At 40.8% G+C, this 21,930-nt stretch overlaps 1 protein-coding gene across 1 annotated transcript; it reads left to right on the top strand.

The window, feature by feature from the left end:
• The first annotated feature begins 911 nt into the window (after positions 1–911).
• Positions 912–21,930, top strand: appl1 (adaptor protein, phosphotyrosine interaction, PH domain and leucine zipper containing 1). The gene is made up of 22 exons (XM_084062363.1): positions 912–1,090; positions 5,901–5,999; positions 6,615–6,674; positions 7,330–7,401; positions 7,535–7,622; positions 10,070–10,111; positions 10,403–10,461; positions 10,785–10,931; positions 11,203–11,285; positions 11,913–12,074; positions 12,432–12,620; positions 13,084–13,126; positions 13,327–13,383; positions 14,078–14,169; positions 14,338–14,508; positions 15,543–15,595; positions 15,866–16,052; positions 16,147–16,183; positions 16,544–16,684; positions 17,095–17,145; positions 17,382–17,471; positions 17,851–21,930. Exons 1-22 carry the CDS (start codon positions 1,037–1,039, stop codon positions 18,010–18,012), a joined length of 2,139 nt encoding a protein of 712 aa, XP_083918489.1. The 5' UTR covers positions 912–1,036; the 3' UTR covers positions 18,013–21,930.

Genomic DNA, 21,930 nt, shown 5'->3' with positions numbered 1-21,930 from the left:
TTTGATTTTTGAGGAAGCAATTGGATTCCATTCATGTATGTATGAAAATCAACTTGCAGAGATATTAACATGCTTGAGAATTGAATATTTTACTGTGCAGTTATAATGTTCAATTATTTAGAATTTTGTTGCATTTTCAAGAATGTATAGGTTGTGAACATTTGTAAGTGTTTTTATATAAATAAAGTTAAAAGAAAAATAACAACAACGACAACTGATGAGTTTCCTAAAATGTCCATATAAATTAATGTATATTAAAGAACTGAGGGAGGGCCCAGTCATCTGCATTTATTTGTTTAATTAGTTGCTTACGCAAATAAATGAACTACGACTCATCTGTCGCCATTGTGGCTCTTATCTGTATCAAAGTGCAATGAAAGGGCGAGCCTTCAGCTGAGCCAAAATGTCTTCTGTTGCACTTTAATCCAAGAAGCCAATCGAATTCACCGAAGACGTTCACCTCCGCCAATCACAATCTTCCTGGGGCTGGAACATACGGAAGTGGAATTGGTGTTGCCATGGCCGCTTATTATAAGCGACTTTGGGCTTGTTTGTCTGGTAAATTGCTTGTAAATATTGGTTGTTGGATTGCGTTTACTTTGGGCTTGTTTCTTAAGTGCAGCTGCTTAAGTTATTTGAGCTTGTTTAAACCAGTGGTTATAAAACATTTTCATGTCATGGACCCCTAAATGAATGTATTAATGGAGCCTATTTATCCCTAAACCCCCATCTGAAAATGTTTTGTGCCAGGGAGCATGACATTATGACATTGTGTTGTCAAAATTCTTCCACATTTTATTTCAAATAGCCAACGTATATGGGTTTAAAGTTGCTTCTTTTGGGCTTGTTTTCATAGACCACCTAGTTGCTTTCTCTCACACAATCTGGCAACACTGGTCAGTGTTCGGGGTGTTGTTGTGGTGGGTTGATCATCTGAATACACTGGGCTGGGAGTTGACGTTAAACCCGCATCAATCGTCCTTTTTCTGAAACGACTTTATCCACCTGTTATTGATAGGATATTGCAGCAGCCATCATGCCGGGGATAGAGACGCTGCCGATAGAGGAGACACTAGATGACAGCCCTCAGGTGAGAACGGAACCCGGTTGGGAGGCTGTGTTATCTGACTGGCTAGAAAGCTATCAACTGTTACACCGTCATTGGTGACCTGTACAATTACGTTGTATTTATTTTTTGTTGTAGGTTTTGTGCATGCAGCCTTACTGCAGGGAGTGAGCATCACACAGCATGCATACATAGCATGGCATAGAGTTTATATATTGTTGTATGAAAAGTGCTAGATTTTTTTTTTTTCATGTTTTCATTGAAAATGTCTACTTTATGTCTATGGCAGTGGTTCTCAACCTGATGATTTTTTGAGGGGGTGCCCACATGACAGTGAAGTGACAATTTAAGGATTTTTTAGACCTTTTTAATAACTCTTTAAAAAGAAAAAAATGCAACTGGTCAAACAACTTTGGCCAAATTGTCAAATAATATAAGAAAGAGGCGAAAAATGTGAAAATAGCCGATCTACAAGTTCACAACGCCTTGCGAGCTTGCAGATCTGCTATTTTCACAATATTTATCAGTGGAACCGAGTCAAACAAAATTGAATGCCTCAACTCCTACTATTCAAAGTGCTTGTCAGGGTTGGGGGTCCACAGTTCAAAAATGATCATTTTGGGGGGTCGCTGCCTAAAAAGGTTGAGAGCCACTGGTCTAGGGAATACAATAATATTAATTTAGTGCCTTTTCAGGGGTTTGAACCTGAGACCTCAACTGAGTAACGTGTACCTCTAGTTACTATGACTTGACTGCACACAGGTAGAACCTCAAACGGGTCTTATGCCATCCCTGTCACTTTTGTACAAGAGTCAGTAAGTGGCTGATTTAGATAGGTCACTACTGTCGGTGTAGCACACGTTAGCTAGCCCTGCTAAATCAGCCTTCACTTCAGTGTTTGCCAACAAGGGAAAGTGATGCCAAATGCTAATGATCTGCCGACAGACAGACGGAGTATCTGAAGATGACAAAGTGTCAGTAGTACAGTGTGAACACAGTCGACAAGACATGTTTATTAACCAATTGGTTGTCATTCGCTGGGGGTCTTCATTGGTCACCTGCCGACAGATCACACTCAGGGTTTTTAGTGTAATTTGTTCATTTTTTTTGCCATGGACCTTGGTGTTTTTGCACAAAAAGAACTCCTGCAGCAGGGTCTCTCTATCTATCTCGGTTTATTTCCTTAGCTTTGGACGGCTAGTCGCTCCGCTCTGTTCTTCCTTGTCTTTTCAAAGTTCAAACTGCTAGGCTATCCAGTTCAGTACATGATCTGGAACTGGACGGGTCCATTTAAACCAGTGCTGAGACGTCATGGGATACAGGATAGGTGGGCACTAGGGACATCTGGGCACCTCGAAGTAAAATTGGCTATTTTGTCCAAAATGTATTTTTTTAATACATTTAAATTAAATTAAATTAAAATGGAATTACTTTCTTAAGTAATGTAATGTAAAGTATACATGATGTGAACATGCACGGTACGTCATTATCAGACTTAATTTTATCCTTGTTTATGTTGCATGTTTAAGCATGTTCTAATCATGTATACTTTACTTAAAAACATCTTCCAAATATTACATTTTTTAATATTTTGGAAAAAAATGGCAATTTAACACAGACGTGACCACTCTTCCTTGGTGCCCACCTGTCCTGTTACCAAGTCATGTACCATAGACACATTACGACAAGGTTTTTATTCCAAGCTAATCTCTCAAGACAGATTCAGCAGCCAGCAGCTGCAAATTCGAAGGATTTTTTTTGTTTTTTTCTAAATTTGCAGATGGGTTCCCAGATTGAATTCCAAGCAAACACACCAACGGATGTGGTCAGGATTCAGGCCAATCTCCTGAGATTGTCTCATTACAATCAGATTACCCAGGATGTATATGTCAATGCCTGAATGCCAGGTGGACAGGTGGCCTTTCTGTATCATAATTGTGACTTGAACTTGTATTGCAGCAGAAGTTTGGTTCCATTCCCTGTATAGCTGAAAGGGTGGAGGAAAGCACCAATACTTGCAGGATTAGGGGATCAATTCTCTGTGTAACTGTTATCTTGAAAAGAGTGTCCTTCTAGTGAAGTCCTTTAAGAGTAGTAGGCCTACACATTCCACGTATTGTAAAGTTATACCGGGTTTGGCTTGGTGTAGCTGTAAAAAATTCCATGGTGCAACACAGACATACAGATGTAAAGATTCCGCACCCAGTTTAGTTTAGCTCTGGTGTTAGGCCCAGCGTGATCTAATATGAGAGTGACGACACTAGCATAGACTCCCATGGTAAGAATGGAATGCGGAAATGCTCGATCTCAATGAGGAAGTTCCAATGTTTGGAATTATAGCCCATAGCGGCCCGATTTGAGGAGAGATCAAAGTGTGTCGTAACTCTCTCCCTCTATGGGTCTGGTTAGGCCTAAATCTAGCTCAGTGGAAAAACTACCAGTCTCTAAAGCCTCACTGAGCCCGGTGATGTGAACATTTTTACAAATTGGAATTAGTTCTATTGCTTGGAACAAAGGGACGAAGCGCTGCATGGATCATATGGCTCTCTAGACGGGTGCACTTTGGTGGAACAGATAGATAACTTAGGTATAAATATAAATAGAAAGTCCAAGGGGTGCTGCTTTGTTTCCCAAATTGCATAAACTGCAGACCAACAAGGAAACAAATCCAAGGCACTTCAAGTGAAAAAAAGATTTTAATTTAATTGAGCAATGCAACTGAAATGATGACCCAACCCGTTTCAACACTAGGTATTCAACAGGATGTCGGTTAGATTTATTGCTTGTATGTATGAACACACACAAGGAAGTTGTCTAGGTGAGGCATTAAACAGTATTTACAACTATTTACTGAAAATATGAAGATAAGCGATCATGACTGAAGAGGCTTGACACTATGTATATATGATAGGCAGTATACAATGTACACTATAGGCTGTAGAAGCTGGTATAGCACCGTAGGTACAGTAGATAAGATAAATAATGAGATATTAATTACTGCACTTGTTGAAAGTGTACTCTCACTCACAGAGGGTATTGGCATAATACATTCCACAATGCCCTTGTATGAATGAATACATCAATACATGAATAATTGATTAAACATATTATATCACACAGAGGGAAGCAGTATAAATTCAAATAGCATTATGCCGTATGTATTCACCACCTGGTGTGGAGGGTGGTTCCAGTCCCAGACAGCTGACAGTTGGGACAGCAGGCTTGCTTGTGAGCCTCACTGCCATGGGGAACAACCGTTAAAGGAGCATGAGGAAGTGGTCCTGAAAGACTGGGGCCTTTGGCCAAAAGTTAGCTTTTGGAAGAGGTGGTGCCCAGGAGGTGCATGTCCTCTGGAGAGAGACAACAGGTTGCCACTCATGACCCTCTCAGGTGACCCCAATGATCTACAGCAGTCTGCACCTGTCCTTATCAGTATAGAGACGGCGAACCAGATGATGAGGATGCAATGAGGATGGACTCCATGGTGGCCATATAGTACTGGACCATCATTTTCCGCAGCAGGTTGAATTGCTTCAGCTGCCACAAGAAGAACATCCTCTCATCTCTGGGTCCTCTTTGTGATGGACTTTTTCCACTTGTGGACATTATTTTCTCCAGGAATGGGGAAAAAGAGACACCTCAAGGGAGATAGGTGGAAAGCACAGCTCTTACATAAACAGTTTTCCTTGAATGGTTCTCATCTTTGCTTCAAGCCAGGTTCACAGTGATCATGTACAAACTAGAGTGGAAAATTCTTTCTGTTTGGTTCATCGGAAATTGGAGCAGCACAAAAAGTAATGTTTATGTACAATATAGTGTGTGTGTGTGTGTGTGTGTGTGTGTTGCCAGTAGAGGGCAATGTGACTCCACATACTAATACTATATTAGTATATATATTAGCGTTTCTCAAGCGTTACTTTGGCTAGCTCAGTGTCTGATTGTCCGGGGGAAAACTCTTTTAGCAATCTACTGCCAGAAGGCCTTGTGACTGCAGAGCCGCTTTCCACGTGGCACAATCTGAAACAGTCTGTGATTCAGGAATGTGTCTCTCACTCACATGAGGATCAATATCTGTAACGTTTTTCATCAGCGGGAGTCGAAAGGATTTTCCACTGCTACTGTTAGTGGTAAAATGCTGCTGAGTCCATCACTGTGTTGGGTCACAGGGGGTAAAATGTTGCTACTACGTCCTGAAGGCACTTTGTGTCCAGACGTTTTTTCTTTTTTTTCCCCAAGGACATCTCTCGCCTCCATTTCTGTTCATTCAGAAGCCAAACAAAATCTGAGAAGTACATAGCCTGCAGCATTCCAACACCAAAATGGTTTTCCGTGGTCAAGTCATAGGTATGCCATTGTAGTTTGTAAGCAGGTTGTTGCATCAAGAGCAAGGTTCCACACACCACAACATTCACTACATTTACGACCTAATTTAAGACGGGTGTGTACCTATCTGCTGAATGATGAGTTATGGACAAGGGACTCTAATGACTCGCATCAAACCACTATAGACACACACACTCACTCTCTCTCTGTCTCTGTCTCTGTCTCTGTCTCTGTCTCTGTCTCTGTCTCTGTCTCTGTCTCTGTCTCTGTCTCTGTCTCTCTCTCTCTCTGTCTCTCTCTCTCTCGACACAATCATGTCACATTCTCTCTCAATGATTCACATTGTGACACTGTTGGAACAGATACCACTTCAGTTTGATATTATAAAAGTACTACTGACCACAAGCACAGAACGCTTTTCCATTTGGTTCTTTTTGTACTGACCTCAGATAGATAACCACAACGTATCTTATTTTCTTATTTGTGTGTATGTGTGTGGGTGTGTGTGCAGACTCGTTCTCTGTTGGGTGTGTTTGAGGAGGACACTGCAGCCATCTCTAACTACTGTACACAGCTGTATGAGGCCATGCAGAGGATCTACCACGCACAGGTACATTTTTATTAAAACATTTGGTTAAAACACTCAACTTAAAGGCCTATTGAGGGTTTGTCCCAAGGGTGTCCAAGCGAACTCGATCCATCAGCTATAATGGGACCATAAATGATAGATAAATGTTTATAATCATGTATGAAAACTTATAACAATGTTTATAACGTATTATAAGTGCTGGTCATAATGCATTATAAGCTCATTGGAACAGCACATCATAACTACCTTAACTTAGCTAGTTATACAGTGTCTTTGTTATAAGTTGTTAGGCATAATTGTAAAAAAAAATAGCGAGTGTTAAGAACCATTATAATTGCATTATAATGCATTATAGACCTGACCTTTAAGTAACAGGTTACCTGGTAGTTATAATGTGCTCTTCCATTGAGTTTATAATGCATTATGACCAGCACTTATAAATTATGTTATTATAAATTATAATACTTCGTATGCACGCACGCGCACACACACACACACACACACACACACACACACACACACACACACACACACACACACACACACACACACACCCCTATGTGTAATGATACACATAGGTGAATGTGTTTTCGGTTCCAGCTGATGATGTTTTGTTTTGTTTTTGTGATTTCTCAGAATGAGCTGAGTGCTGCCACCCATCTGACCTCCAAACTCCTGAAAGAATATGACAAACAGGTACAGACTCTAAGGCAACTGTAATCCAGTCAGTGTCAAGTTATCTGTATAAAGACTTTATTTAAACCTCAACCTTTCTTTTATATATGTTTTATTTTTATTTTTACTCGTATATATGATGTTTTGCATATTATTGTACATTGTTGTCTTTTAAATGTATCAATGAATTGAATACACAGGACCTCAATGAAAATAAGCCCTGGGCTTTTAGCATCCTTTTGTATAAATCTGTACCACTGTACCTTTTTTGCAAACTGTTAATAAAGTATTCAATCAATAAAAAAAAACGTAACACAGCTGAAATGGAATAGATTGGATCAGGATAGAATAAGATAGAGCAGAATAAAGTGCTACACCCTCCCCAAGACCAACCAGTGGAGGAATTGGCATAATGCCTAAATTGGGATAAAATGGGGAAAAACACATCCATAAAGTGTATAATAAGCCATTTTAGCCATTATGGAATAACCCCGGCTCATCCACCCACCCTTTATACCGCCTTGTGACCCCCCTCTCGGTCCCCATCTGGGGACTATTCCCACCCAGCTGGACATTGTTTGTTGTGGAACACACTGAAGGTATTGATTGGGTCTGTACAGTAGAGTATACAGTAGAAATGCACAGACTCATAGTTGCCTGTCTGGTGTTGTTGCAGCGCTTTCCTCTGGGGGGCGATGATGAGGTAATGAGCTCCACCCTGCAGCAGTTTGCCAAAGTCATTGACGAGGTGAGGCCCCACACGCACGCACACACACACACACACACACACACACACACACACTTTTGGGCATTCACATGATATACTGACTCATAATTCATCTTTATGACATGGTACTCAGTCTCTTTCTCTCTCTTTCTAGTTAAGTTCCTGTCATGCTGTGTTGTCCACCCAGTTGGCTGATGCTATGATGTTTCCAATCACCCAGTTCATAGAGAGAGACGTGAAAGGTAGTGAAACACACACACACGCACACGCACACACTCCATCTGTAAATTAAAGAATAAGGCTGGCGTAATTTTTCCTAAGATGACATTTTCATGCCTGGTGTGGTCTTTTTTCTACATCCAACCGCATGCATGCGCATTGCTTTGTTTACATTCTGAAATAATTTGCTGACACTTCCACAAAGTTGTGGGCAAATGTAGTCTTCCCCTATGTTTTGATGGTCAAGGATTACAATGATACCATCTACAACATCTTAAACTGTTCAGGTGCATAGTTAATGGTGAATTCAAGCAATCAGCTTTGGACCATACAGTTCTGGGTTTGATCCCAGGAACCACCGACTTTGCATATGAGTAGCATGGCTTGGGTAACTAAGACTTACATTAAGTCCTGGGAAATGATGGTAGGTGTTGCACTCCACCTCAGCAATCCATGGTCTAGGGCATTAAATACTGTCGATACAGGCGATATATCACTCTGACGTACTTTCTTACTTACTGACGCTGAGAAAAGGAAATCACAGTATCTGAGAACAAGGTTCATTCCTATATTCCGCAGCTACATATTCTGTTAAAAGGATCCCTGGCTAATAAATGGTTGTATAGGTACAGTAGATAAGTCTAGAAGTTCCCTCTTTTTGAATGAATGGAGGGCAATTTCTGAGAATCTTTCTCTCCATTGATGTGGAATGTGGACATGTTACCACAATAGCCCATGTCATATGAGAGCTGGGGAACATATTTCTCATGTGCGATATAGAGCTGGGCATAGGACCCATGGAACATGGGACCTTGGAAACAAGCGAAGGCATTCATGTTTTCAACATTCACTACCAAATTGTCCCGGTTTTCACCTCGGTTAAAAACACTTGTTTTGAGTGCTTTCATAGATGTTTATCATGTTCTGTTCTGTTGAAAGGTATAGTCACTAGGTGTGCTAAGTGCTAAAACAATTGTCCCCCGCCCTGATGAAAACACCAGGTGAAAAGAAAAGTTGACTGGTAGCAAAAAATCTACACGCTCAATGCGACCCGTTGTGAACTTGTAAATCACAACTTTTTCTATCTTTTGTGATTTTGGCTTTAGCTTATTATTTTATCCTACAGTATTGTGTTGTTTTTATCTCATATGATGATCATGCTGCTTTTGATCTTACTCTGTATTCTGTATTGCTATTTGTAACCAGGTTTAGAAAAGCTGTATACAAATGAATTAATTATCTTTACATCAACGGCATTGCTGTGAAGAGGGTCAGTGATTTAGGACCTGCAGGTAACATAGGACCCTACTGTAGGAGAGCACACATGTAGAGCTGGAAAATATAGGAGCCAGGGAACATAGGACCCTTTGTTATTTTCCCATTATGTACTATATAAAGCTGGGGAACGTAGGACCCTGCGAACATACTGTAGCATCCAATGAATATCCCTTGACCCCATTACTATATATAGTGTGATTTCCTTCCTTCAACATCACTGAATTCACCATTAACTATTTATCTCAACACATTGTTTTATTCCAGGACCTCATTTTATGGGAGAAATGTGTTGGTGACCCCACCCACATTTGATTTATAGTGGAATTTAAAAGTTTGAATAAATCATATTTAAAAAATATAGCATACATGACTTGAATAGGACTGTGTAATAGAAATTACAGTATATTTACAATGCTGTGACCCCTGCTGATTGTGTCTTAACATAGTGTAAAAGCGACAGAAAAGTGTTTATGTACATATTTGTGAATAAGCATACAGTACAGTATATAGCCTATATCTGTTGCAACTTGCCAGAACCTTAATAAAAAATGTATTCACATAATGTTTTGCAAAGTTTTTTTTACTTTATTTTCCCACCGTCACCTTCCCACGACTCCATTTGGGGTCATACTCATAATCCATAGCTTGAGAACCTCTGTTTGATATGGTATCACTGTAATCCTTGACCATCAAAACGTAGGTGTAGACCCGTCACATATTCTGTATTATCATGTTTGGTTTAGGAGATATGATGCAAAATACATGATTTGTTTATGGTGGAAAGTAAAATGGCCAGCATTTCAATGGTGTTTTTGTGATGGCTCCATATCTGAAAATGTTCAAGGCCCCAAAATGTACAAGTGTACCAAGTTTCATACTTTTTTGAAAAAGTGAATGATTTTCGGACAAAACCACCAGACTAAACCAACGTTTTCAAGCTATGTTGTTTGGGACCAACATGGTGAATGAACTGACTGACATCCTTAGAGTAAACGTACGGTACATTACACCAGCCATGTCCATTAAGCTCTGAAGCACAAAATTACCTAACTGCTTGTGAATATTAGAGGTTAAAGAAGAGAGAGGATTTTTAAAGGTTGAAACAAAGGAGGCAACGTGGTTGATGAATTGTCCTGACTATGAAATTCATAATGTTTCCCCCATCTGTCTCTGTTTCTCACTACCTCTCCAGAGATTTTGACTTTAAAGGAAGTATTCCAGATAGCCAGCGATGGTGAGTTACCAACTAAACACACACGCACGCACGCACGCACGCACGCACGCACGCACGCACGCACGCACGCACGCACGCACGCACGCACGCACGCACGCACGCACGCACGCACGCACACACACACACACACACACACACACACACACACACACACACACACACACACACACACACACACTGTACACACCATATCACTGCATATGCTGTAAAAGTTCTGTGTTTACGTTGAATTACAACTTCAGATTTCTCAGTGTATCTACCTGTTCTGTCTCTCCTTCTGTCTGTCTGTAGATCATGACATGGCCATCAACAGATACAGCCGGCTGTCCAAAAAGAGAGACAATGACAAGGTAAGAAATAGATTGTGTCTGTGTGTGCGTGCGTTGTGGGGATATAGAGCCTAGGCCCTAGATAAAGTCTTTCTAACTTAAAGTTGCAACATCTCATAGCTGGGGCATGGATGTTGGCTACTGGGGCCATATGTATTAAAGTTTGGGCAGCATCCACACTTAATGGATGCGTTGTGAGCGTGTACATCTGCTATTTTTGGTATTAAAAGTGAATGATGATGAAAAGTTACAGTTTACGCGCCCATTTGCTACTTATAATTATTGTATTAACATATTCTACCATGCAGAATTGTTAAAATAATATGTTATGTGTGTTTGTGTAGGTCAAGGCTGAGGTGATAGAGGATGTGTACACGTCTCGTAAGAAGCAGCATCAGACCATGATGCATTACTGCTGCTCCCTCAACACACTGCAGTACAAGAAGAAGATATGTCTGCTAGAACCTCTTCTGGGATACATGCAGGCTCAGGTACACGCACACACACGCACGCGCACACACACACACACACACACACACACACACACACACACACACACACACACACACACACACACACACACACACACACACACACACACACACACACACACACACACACATACACACATACATCCCCAGGTACACAAGAACATACACATATTTTGATGTGGTTTCCGTGGAAATCATTTTCTCTTTCTCTCTCCATCCGTCTTCCCTCCACCCCTCCCTCTTTCTCTTGATCTGTCTTTTTCTGTCTCAGATCAGTTTTTTTAAGTTGGGTTCAGAGAATCTGACTCAGCAGTGGGAGGACTTCCTGGGAACAATAGGAACGAGTGTTCAAAAGTAAGTAAAACCTTCAGCATGCATCTTCAGAACAGCTGGTTGGAAGGCAGGATATTGTCTGAAACCCATTTGAGGGCAAACAAATCAGGGAGTTGCGTCAGGAAAATTATGTAAAATTTGAAATACAAAAATACGTTAACTCAAGTAAAATTGTATTGCCGTGTTGCAGACAGTCAAATAATTTTACTCAAGCTTTCCTCAACAGTATGAACTCACTAGATACTGTAGCTTCAATTTTATCTTCAACTTCAATTGAGTTCTACACTGCTGTGGCACAGCTTCAATTCTGTTAACGTTGTTTCTGGGCAGCTTAACAATGATTGGTCAGCCCGTATCGATGTGGAAAAACATAGTAAGAAATATCCCATATTCACAGTGTTTAATCAGCCCCCTCCCTGAGTACAAAAAGCAATGAAAAACACAGACAATTTGCATTTTGATCATATGAGACCTATAAGGTTTTAAGGTTTCAGTCAAGAATGGTTGTTACCATCGTCAACCTTTACACAACCCTAACACAGCGGTTGGTAGAGCTGAGTAATCGGCTAGGAATGAATGGAGCCAATAACTAGAAAGTTATCCATCTGTTCTCTATTGACATCAACTTGTCGTGTGTGTTTTGTGTAGTGTGCGTAGAGAGATGGAGTCTGAGGTGAGCTCCATGCACCAGACCATCCAGGACCTGGAGAGGTCATGTGACCCGCTCTACGTACCATGTGACCCTGACCCTGCCCACTCCCCCGCCTCACGCAACCTAACCAGGAAGCAAGGATATCTTTATACACGCAAGTAATAACCACACACCATACATGCACACATAGGACCACAATGGAAACAAGTCCCCAGGACCTTTTTTGTGTTATCCTTTTAGCCTAAATGTCTGACTGTACCTCGTGCTGTTTACATTTCTGTCTAATAAAGTATTCAATCAATCAATCAATCAATCAATCACACACACAATTTTATTCCATTCTATTCTTCAATTCTTCCTATGACTGTTTTTTGTCTGTCTGTCTGACTACCTCTGCCTTTCAATCTGTCTTTCTGTCGGACTGTGCCAATCTAACTACTTATCTTTCTCTCCAACTGCACCCCCCCCCCCCCTCTCTTTCTCTCTCTCTCTCCCTCCTTTCTTACGTGTGCCAGTAAGACCGGCCTGGTGTCGTCCTCATGGGAGCGTCAGTACTTCTTCACCCAGGGTGGTAACCTGATGAGTCAGGGGAGGGGGGAGGTGGCGGGGGGCTTGGTTATGGACATCGATAACTCTTCCGTCATGGCGGTGGACTCCGATGACCGGCGCTTCTGCTTCCAGATCACTTCCTTCGACGGCAAAAAGTAAAACGGCTTTTATAGTCATATACTGTAATGAGTACAGTATGTATAGTGTGTGTATATAATATTGTTTACCAATCTGTTTAACATTAACATTAACTCTTAACATTTTCATGTCAAGAGACAAGACTAACCCTAACCCAAATTGAGATATTTATAATACATTTGGATAATGTACCCCCATCTGAAAATGTCTAATAGGAACCTCCATGAGAGAAGGTTTGTGTTCAAAAACCTTAGTTCTAAAATATGATATAATGTGTACCTACAGTAATACACCACAGTAGTGTTTAACACGATTCCATGATCATGTAGTACATTGGTTTTCAAAGTGGGGTCCGGGGCGGGAACCCCCAGGTGTTCAGATGATGGTCCGCGGCCAAATGTATATCAATTTGGGGGTCCTTGGCACGAAAAGGATTTGAGAACCAGTGATGTAGTAAACGGTGTGTTGTTGTGTTTCCAGAGTGGTCACGCTGCAGGCAGAGAGCAGGAGAGACTGTGAGGAGGTGACCATCACTAATAATACATTATACACATTATTACATACGTAACATACTGTGCATGACACATTTTGTTTGAGTATAGTGTGAGTATAACAAACCATTTAATGTAACAAACTAGCCGATCTGCTTAATTTAGAAGGAATAATAACGGATGATATTTTTTTCTGCTGTTATTTGATTGTGTGTGTTTGCATGTGTTCCAGTGGATCGCCACCATCAACAACATCTCCAAAAGAATCTACCTGAGTGAAAATGCTGAGGTCTGTACGGTTTTAACAGTGTTTCACAAACACCTGGTCGGGACCCATTTTGGGGTTGCGAACCCCTTTTTTATGGGTCGCGACTAAATATCCTTTCTTTCTTTTTGCATTTCCTACAATTCTTTTTTTCCCTTTTTATTAAAAAAATTCTATAGATTTTCCAAAAATATAAACCGAGAACCGAGTCTTTCCCCGTTTTTAATTTTGTACATGACCAGAAGGAATGAAGATAATCTGAATCCAATTAGTAGGTGAAGAGCCTATTTTCACTGTAATGTGGGGTTTTCTAAAATATCTATATCCACTTATCCACAGAAACATTTGTCCACTATCCTTCCAGTTAAATGATTCCATTTATATCTGTAGATACCTTTATGAAATATGTGATATTCTATTTTAAACACAAATATTCTTTTAAACAATTCTCATTGTTTAATATCTTTATTCTCTATGTACTATATTCAGCTGTTTAACTGCAATCAAATAGGAGAGCCTAATTGAAATAGCCATTTATCTATCAAATCGATAATCGAAATTTGATGAACTGAAGAATCAATTTGAAATCGAACTGTGATCCCCCAAAAAAATAATTCAATGTATTTAGTTTGTCTGTAACACGAGGTCAGTTTAAATGAAATAAGTTAAAAATGGGCTTATATGATTTTCATCCAGTGAATGACGTTTCAATTGTCAGGAGCTAGCAGCCAGGGTGAACCAATCAGCTTTGGAGGCTGTGACACCATCACCATCCTTCCAACAGAGACACGAGAGCATGAGACCTGCTAGGTACGTACTCTGTGTGTGTGTGTGTGTGTGTGTGTGTGTGTGTGTGTGTGTGTGTGTGTGTGTTTTCTATATTAATGTTATATATCAAATCTTAGTGTTTTTTCCAATTATTAGGGGGCCCACTTGCAATATCCCAACAATAATTAGTCTCTAATATTTCTCTCTCAGTAAAGGGCGATCCGGCCGCACTAGCAGTGTGAGTTCTGGCTCGGAGCCATCTCCTGCCCTCTCTGCTCTCTCATTGGAGGCTCTGGTTGACCCGGACACGCCCATTCAGTTTGACATCATCTCCCCTGTCAGTGAAGAGCTCACACACAGCAAGAATACCAACACACAGAGGTATGCACTGCAGTACTGCGCGCACACACACACACACACACACACACACACACACACACACACACACACACACACACACACACACACACACACACACAGCAATAACACAAACACACAGAGGTATAGTACACAAATACACATACACGTACACACACACACACTCAACTCCACTTTAAATGAGACTTTTTAAATGGGATAATTTGACTTTGTGTTTTTAGCCCTGCTAGCGGTGGGGCTCTGAGGAGGGCTATGTTAGTCGGTCGGTATGTTCACTACTTTGGTCCAAAATAATATATCGTCGCTAACAATAAAGTAATACATAAGAATCTAATAATAAACTAATAAAAAAGTAAACCAAGAACCTATCATCAGCTTGTACATTGAAACACACACTATAGGATGCCAGGTCAACAATGACCTGGCATCTGTCTACATAACATGCTATCTAAGTCAGTGGTTCTCAAACTTTTTCATGCCAAGGACCCCCAAATTGATACACATTAGCCCGTGGACCCTCATTTGAAAAGATATGCCAGGGACCCATAAGAGAAGATTTCAAGGACCCTCAGTTTGATAAGCATGAGGCCATGGACCCCCATTTGATGGCATTTTTTATCTGTGGAAGCCCAATCTACACTGTAAAATCAGTTATTAATGAATTAATCTGTTAATTTAACTCTGCGAGTTATGGGTCCATTTAGTTCTATTTGTAGTACACACTCTGAGTTAGAGACACATAAGGGTCCATTTGGTTCCTAACTATCTATCATTTAGCTGGGGACCCCCTGGAACCCGCTCAAGGACCCCGAACCCCACTTTTGAGAACCACTGATCTACATTCTAGCCTTTTGCACAAGCCTGTATAACCCCATACGTATGTAAGATAGGGAATCTTACATACCAAGCGCCCGCTTGGATTCCTCCTACTTACTGGGAGGTGAGACGTACCTGACGATAGTCCTTATATTAATTATTTGATGTGCTATTATGTTCTATTCTTTTGTATTCCATTCTATTCGAATCTGTTTTATCAGGAGGAGTAATCCATTTGGAGAGTCTGGTGATACACCTCCAGAAGACAATGAAGGTACCTATCTGTCTGTTAGTCTGTCTGTCTACCCGTCTGTTGGTCCTTTTAACTACCACAAGCCCTAGAATGTATATACATTGTCTTATGATGAATTGCAAAAATTGCTGATCCACAAGCTCATAACGCATTGCATCACAATGCTTTGTGAGCCTGTAGATCTTCTGTTTTCGCGGTTCTTAAAAATAAAAAAATATGTAATTTATTTTGACAATTTCTCAAGATGTTCGACTATAATGACATCATCATCTCTACTGTCCTCTCCTCCAGACTCTATCCTTCACCAGTTGTTCATCGTTCGTTTCCTGGGTTCTGTGGAGGTGAAGAGGTCTGCTGATTGGCCGGAAGAGCCGTCAATCATCTATGAGACGATGCGACAGATCCTGGCGGCCAGGGCCATTCACAATGTCTTCAAGATGACAGAGTCCCACCTGCTGGTCACCTGCGACTGTCTGAAGTCAGTGTGTGGTGTGTGTTGTGATGTTTAACAGTGGTGTCTATTATATGTCTAATGACGTATTCATAATATTTATATGTTTTGTGTCTTTCAGACTTATTGATCCTCAGACACAAGTTACCAGACTCAGGGTATGTGTGTCTCTCTTTTTCTCGCTCTCGCCTACTCTCTTGCTCTTTATTTCTCCCTCTCAATTTCTCAACCTATCCTTCTCTCTCACTCTTTCTCTCTCTCTCTCTCTCCATCTCTCTCCCTTTTTGTCTGCCTGACACACGCACACACACACACACACACACACACACACACACACACACACACACACACACACACACACACACACACACACACACACACACACACACACACACTGCTAATACAGACACTGTCTTTGTACTTCCTGACACATACTGTACTGTACATGTAGTCACATAACGTAACTATATGCACACATCTAGTCATCCTCACTGTTTAATCTCTCTCTCTCTTTGCAGTTCCCTCTCTCCAGTGTGGTTCTCTGTGCGTCCCATCAGGAGAATAAGCGTTTGTTTGGTTTCGTGCTGCAGCCCTCAGGTGGGCGGGGCGACCAGAGGGCCATCTGCTATGTCTTTGAGTCCAACAACGATGGAGAGAAGGTAGGATAAGTTGGGTGGTTCACTGCACACGGACATACATATCTGCAAACACGCATGTGATGTTTATTACATTATGGCCGATTAAATTAACATTTGGCTGAATAAATAGAATCTTACCAGTCATGGTGGCTGGCCAAACAATGCTTAGCGGTAACCTTGGTCATGTTTACATCAGCTCATAATAAGCAACGAAAATACATTTGACAATGATTTTTATTACCGTTTCTTATTTTTATATGGCCTAATTTTATTTCTGGAACTACTGTATATTAATGATTTGCGAGATGATTAAATCACTGTGATGTCAATATTATAAAAAGCCTTTTGTTTACCTAGCAATGACAGACACACTTTCAACGTATAGCATTTTATGTTGTCAGTATTTATTTAACTTGTTTGTTTTGTGTCAGATCTGTGACAGTGTGGGGTTGGCCAAACAGATAGCCTTCCACTCTGAGATGGTAAGACACTGTTATTCTTATCAAATCCAATATATATTAAATATATATAATTTACTGATGTACACTAAGAACTGGATAATCTGTGTGCGCGTGTGTGTGTGTGTGTGTGTGTGTGTGTGTGTGTGTGTGTGTGTGTGTGTGTGTGTGTGTGTGTGTGTGTGTGTGTGTGTGTGTGTGTGTGTGTGTGTGTGTGTGTGTGTGTGTGTGTGTGTGTGTGTGTGTACGCGTGCGTGTAGGATCGTAAGTCTGTGGAAAAGAGAAAAGAGGAGGATCTAGCCATGGAGAGACAGCAGGAGGAACTCAGCAAACAGAAACAGATAGAGAAGGTGACATTTTGACCTTCAAATTAACCCTAATCCCATTCCAGGACCCGCTGTTGTTGATTCAAAATGTGATGCTAAGTAAACTGAGCATTTATCCTGTGTTGTATGGTAAAGGCTCAGTGTAAATTAGACTGTGTTTAGAGTAAGTCTTCTTTTAGGGTTTGAATGTTTGGTGGAATCTTCGAACAACAAATATACATGTACATGCACACAGACCTTTTCTGTATCCTCTCTAAAACGGATGGGTAGAAAGTACCCATGCGCTAGTAGTCATGCGATGCGCTAGACAATAAATAAATAAGTGAACGTCCAAACTTTTCAATTAACATCCGAACGTCAATGTAAGTTGAGTGTTTGTTTTATTTTGTGTTTTATGTTAAAGGACCTGGAGGAACAGAGTCGTCTGATTGCTGCCTCCAGCTCCAGCCGAACACCTGCCAACCCCACCACCAACGATGGACAGTTCTTGGTGCTCAGCAATAGCCAATCGGAGGACAGCGACCCCGGAGAGGAAGGAAAGAAGAAGGGCGAGTCAGAGGCTTAATGAAGAGATGCATGCTCGTTAGCTTATGACCACCCAGCTGGGTGGAGTTTTATTTCGTTTTATTTTTCTATGCCTTACTGTCAAGAGAGTAGCAAAAAAAAAGTCACGAGAAAAAGAAGCACTCTCTCTGTAAAGGACTCTTGATGGGGAGACAGATGTGCCAGCAAGTTGGATCCCTATGACCTGAAAATGTAGGAAATGACAAACGCACCTCCCTTGAAAATGGAGGAAGGGAGACACATGAACGGTTAAAACATTATTTCAACTTCCCCTGAAGGATCTGTTCTCTCGCTGCCTTTGCTGTACATTCTGTATTTTATTACTGACTCATGTCCTGCAGAAACAAACAGCATTCTCTGTCCTACAGTGACAAACACGAAGGTCAAACATTTATCATTTATTAACATACATTGTTGAATTACTGTAGATATCAAAGCTAACCCCAAGTCATGACCAGTGACCTTACACAGATTCTTTAAATAGTTCTTGCTATTTGTCTTTGTAGGACAGCAATAAGGAATTATTGAACAGTATAGGCATAGCATTACACAGATTCAGATATATTGGGACACTGAGATATACTGGGACACTTTGTGAGTAATTATATAATATTAGGCTTACACATGGAGGACATTGTTGGTTATTGGATATGAAGCGATAGTGTGTAGGTGGTACACACGCATCTGGGAAATGTCTGATGCTTGTACTCTTATTTTCAATATTAGCGTCAGTAAACGGACAGGACAGAAGGGAGCGGACAGATGATGGAGATAATTTTAGTGAGGTAGGGGAAGAGAGAGTTTACAATATTGGCATCAGTGAATGCACAGGATAGTGGAGAGAAGGGCCAGGCAGATAGACAGTCATGGAGGCAACATTAGTGACGGGAGGAAGACATGAAAACAACATCCATCCATCCATTACTTCATGAATCACAGTTACGGTTATGCTCGCTATGTTACACATTATATTCACCAGTTAGCTGCAGCTACTAGCGCTCTCTGTTCATTCACCGGTAAACAATAAGTCATTATCATTAGCCCAGATTACAACCGGAAAAAGATTTTATTAGATCTGTTACATTGTCGAAGAAATAGCTTACAAGCTCCCCCCCGAGAGCTCAGCAGGACAACCTGGGTCCCCTTTCTCATTCCAGACCCCTACCGTTACGTCCACACCTCAGCTTCTGACCCCTCACACACCCCCCCCCCCCCCCCCTCTGCTAGACAGACAGACTGACAGACAGAAGACAGGTTGCAGTAATCCAAAAGTATTCAGATTAGATCAAAAAAATATATATATTGTAATCTAAGGGATTTTTTTTTTATTACAAAAATTGCCATGTAATTTGTAAAGTTAAAGTTTTGTAATGTAGACTGACTACATTTCAAAGTAGTCTGACTGAAACCTGCTGCTAGCACTCTGTTCATTCCACATTCGCAAGTTAGCTGTAGCTGTTAGTGCTCTGTTCATTTACCGGCTAACTGTAGTGCTGTTATGTACCAACAATACTTTTGGTGATTCACTACTCAGACACGTTGTGCTGTTTATGTCTATAGGACAGTCAGTTAGTTAGCATTATGTTTAGTAACATTTATATTTTGTTGAGATTAAATCTAGACCATAGCCATGACCGCTGACCTTTAAAACAAATGGGAAAGCCATTTCTCTTGTTTGTCTTTTGGAGGACATGCAGATCCTAGCTCAGTTTCAGAGTGTTGCCACTAATATTTAAAGTTTGTAAGTAGGGCAGGATAACTGTTATCCTTTCAGTTCTTCCAGAGCAGTCGGTGATTATTGTTACTTACCAGGCTTTTTGATTAACTAGACTCGAGCTAACTGTAATACATTTTTCATTGTTTATTCACTTCATAATTTCTGTACTTCATGGTGATTATTCTGATATTTAATCCCAGGTTAATGTTACATGAAAGGAACAAAAATATGCCGTGTGTAATTGTCTATACTTTTAAAAGCAGCAAGTGAAAAGTTCAACTTGATTTACTTCTAATTTAAACTTTGGATTTGTCTGAAAACATCCGTTAATCACATCATCTTCCTCCACCTTTACACAACAAGTCCCCAGAGAGACTAGAAGGAAAAACAGGCATTTAGAGTTTCTGAGAAAGATGTGATTGTTGTGAGCAGCAGCGGCAGGGTGTCACATCTGTAGATCCACTGGATCGGTTGGGGGGCTGAGCGCCTCGTTTACCCCCTGATGAGATGCCCTTGAGCAACAACTTATACTCAGCAAGCTGCTCTGTGGCCAATAGTAGATGTTTGTGGTTGGTTGTACTGGCCAGCTCCCAATAATAGCCAACGGTAAAGAATTTGGGTTGTACTGGGCCATTCCCAGTAGCAAACCGTATCGGTTTGTGGTTGTACTGGGCAGCTCCCAGTAGCAAACGAAAAGAATGGTAACTGGTCTGCATTTCACCTTTTATCCAAAATGCTTTAAAATGTGTGTTACGTTCACAAATTCCCGCTCACCACTGATGGTAGAGACAAACCATGCGAGGTGCCAATCTGCTCATCAGGAGCAGTCGGGGGTTCAGTGTCTTGCTCATGGACACATCAACATGGAGCTCCCAGTGGCAAACAGTAGAAGACTGTGGTTGTACTGGGCTGCTCATGGTGGCCAACTGTACTGTAAAACTGCAATTGTGTGAATGAGTTAAGTTGCCCCAGTGACCAAAATGATATATTCCCCGACAGTGTGGGGAGGTAGGTGGTTGAAGACAACTGCTGCTGGCTTCCTCCATCACCGTTACGCGGCCATTCTGTGAACCATAAAACTGCGAAGTGCCCCTTTCTAGTATACATGAAGTCTCCTGAAGTGAAGTAACAACAATGCTGCTAAAACTGATATAAACTATGTTCCAGTTGATGGCAATGTATATTTCCCAAAGTGTTGATCAAATGCCATTTATACTGTTAGTGAATATGTAAGGCTTTGGGTAGTGTGATAAACAAATTACCACCCAACATTTAGCAGTGCCCTCTTTATCCAGCCGAGGGCAGACTGCTCTGTTTCTGTGTGAAAGTGACTGCATGTGTGTGATATTGTGCTTTGTAAACTAAAGTCTGAACTGTATGAAGCCACTGTCCATTTGAACATATCTGGTATTGCTGCACACTTCCCAGTAACAAAGTCCCAGGTTCAGTTCCCACTTGCACGAGTCATGCTAAAATGTCCACGAGCAAGGCACTGAAATGCTACCTGCTCACTCATTGCAAGTCATCCTGGAGAAGTCTGTTACAGGTTCCTTTAAAATGTTACTGTCATTTTGAAATGAGTTTGATGGTTCATTTTTGATGTCTTCTGTCAACATGTGCCACTCACTGAGGTCTCACCAATCACTTGCTAGCACTCTATGTCCCGCCTTATTGCTGCAACACCATTGGTGCTACTAGAGACAAACTCCCACTGAGACAAACAATATTTAATGGTATAGTCATTTGTGTGACCATTAAACACTAGTCATGTGGCCTGTGACCTTAAAAATACACATCAAAGTAGTTACTGTTTGTCTTTTGTTTGGCAGCAGTGTTTCTGTGAGTATATACTGTGTTTACATTAAATAGATCACCTCTTATTAACTATCAGCTGAGAAGTGTACCTGGTCAGAGTCAAAATCAAGATAGCAGAAGATTATATAGTCTTTAATTTATCTAATATTTTTGTTGATCGTTGAGGTGAAGGGGTACATTGGCTGGGTGATAGTAATTTAATGAGGGGAAGAGGTGATTTGATTTTGGTTGATGGTGATGTAATGAGTTGCAGGGGTGAGCTGCAGCAGGTGACGGGTAAACATGAATAATTATGTTAAGTTGTAAATATTTGCCAGTGGTTCTCATTATAGTGTCATGAATAAAAAAAGGAAAAACCTGCTTTTCAATTATCAATAAAACGCATAA

Source organism: Gymnoscopelus microlampas (genome assembly GCF_963454915.1).
Source record: "Gymnoscopelus microlampas genome assembly, chromosome: 7".
Lineage (NCBI taxonomy): Eukaryota > Metazoa > Chordata > Actinopteri > Myctophiformes > Myctophidae > Gymnoscopelus > Gymnoscopelus microlampas.
Note: the sequence above shows the minus strand (reverse complement) of the source record. Positions and strands in the feature narration are given on the sequence as shown.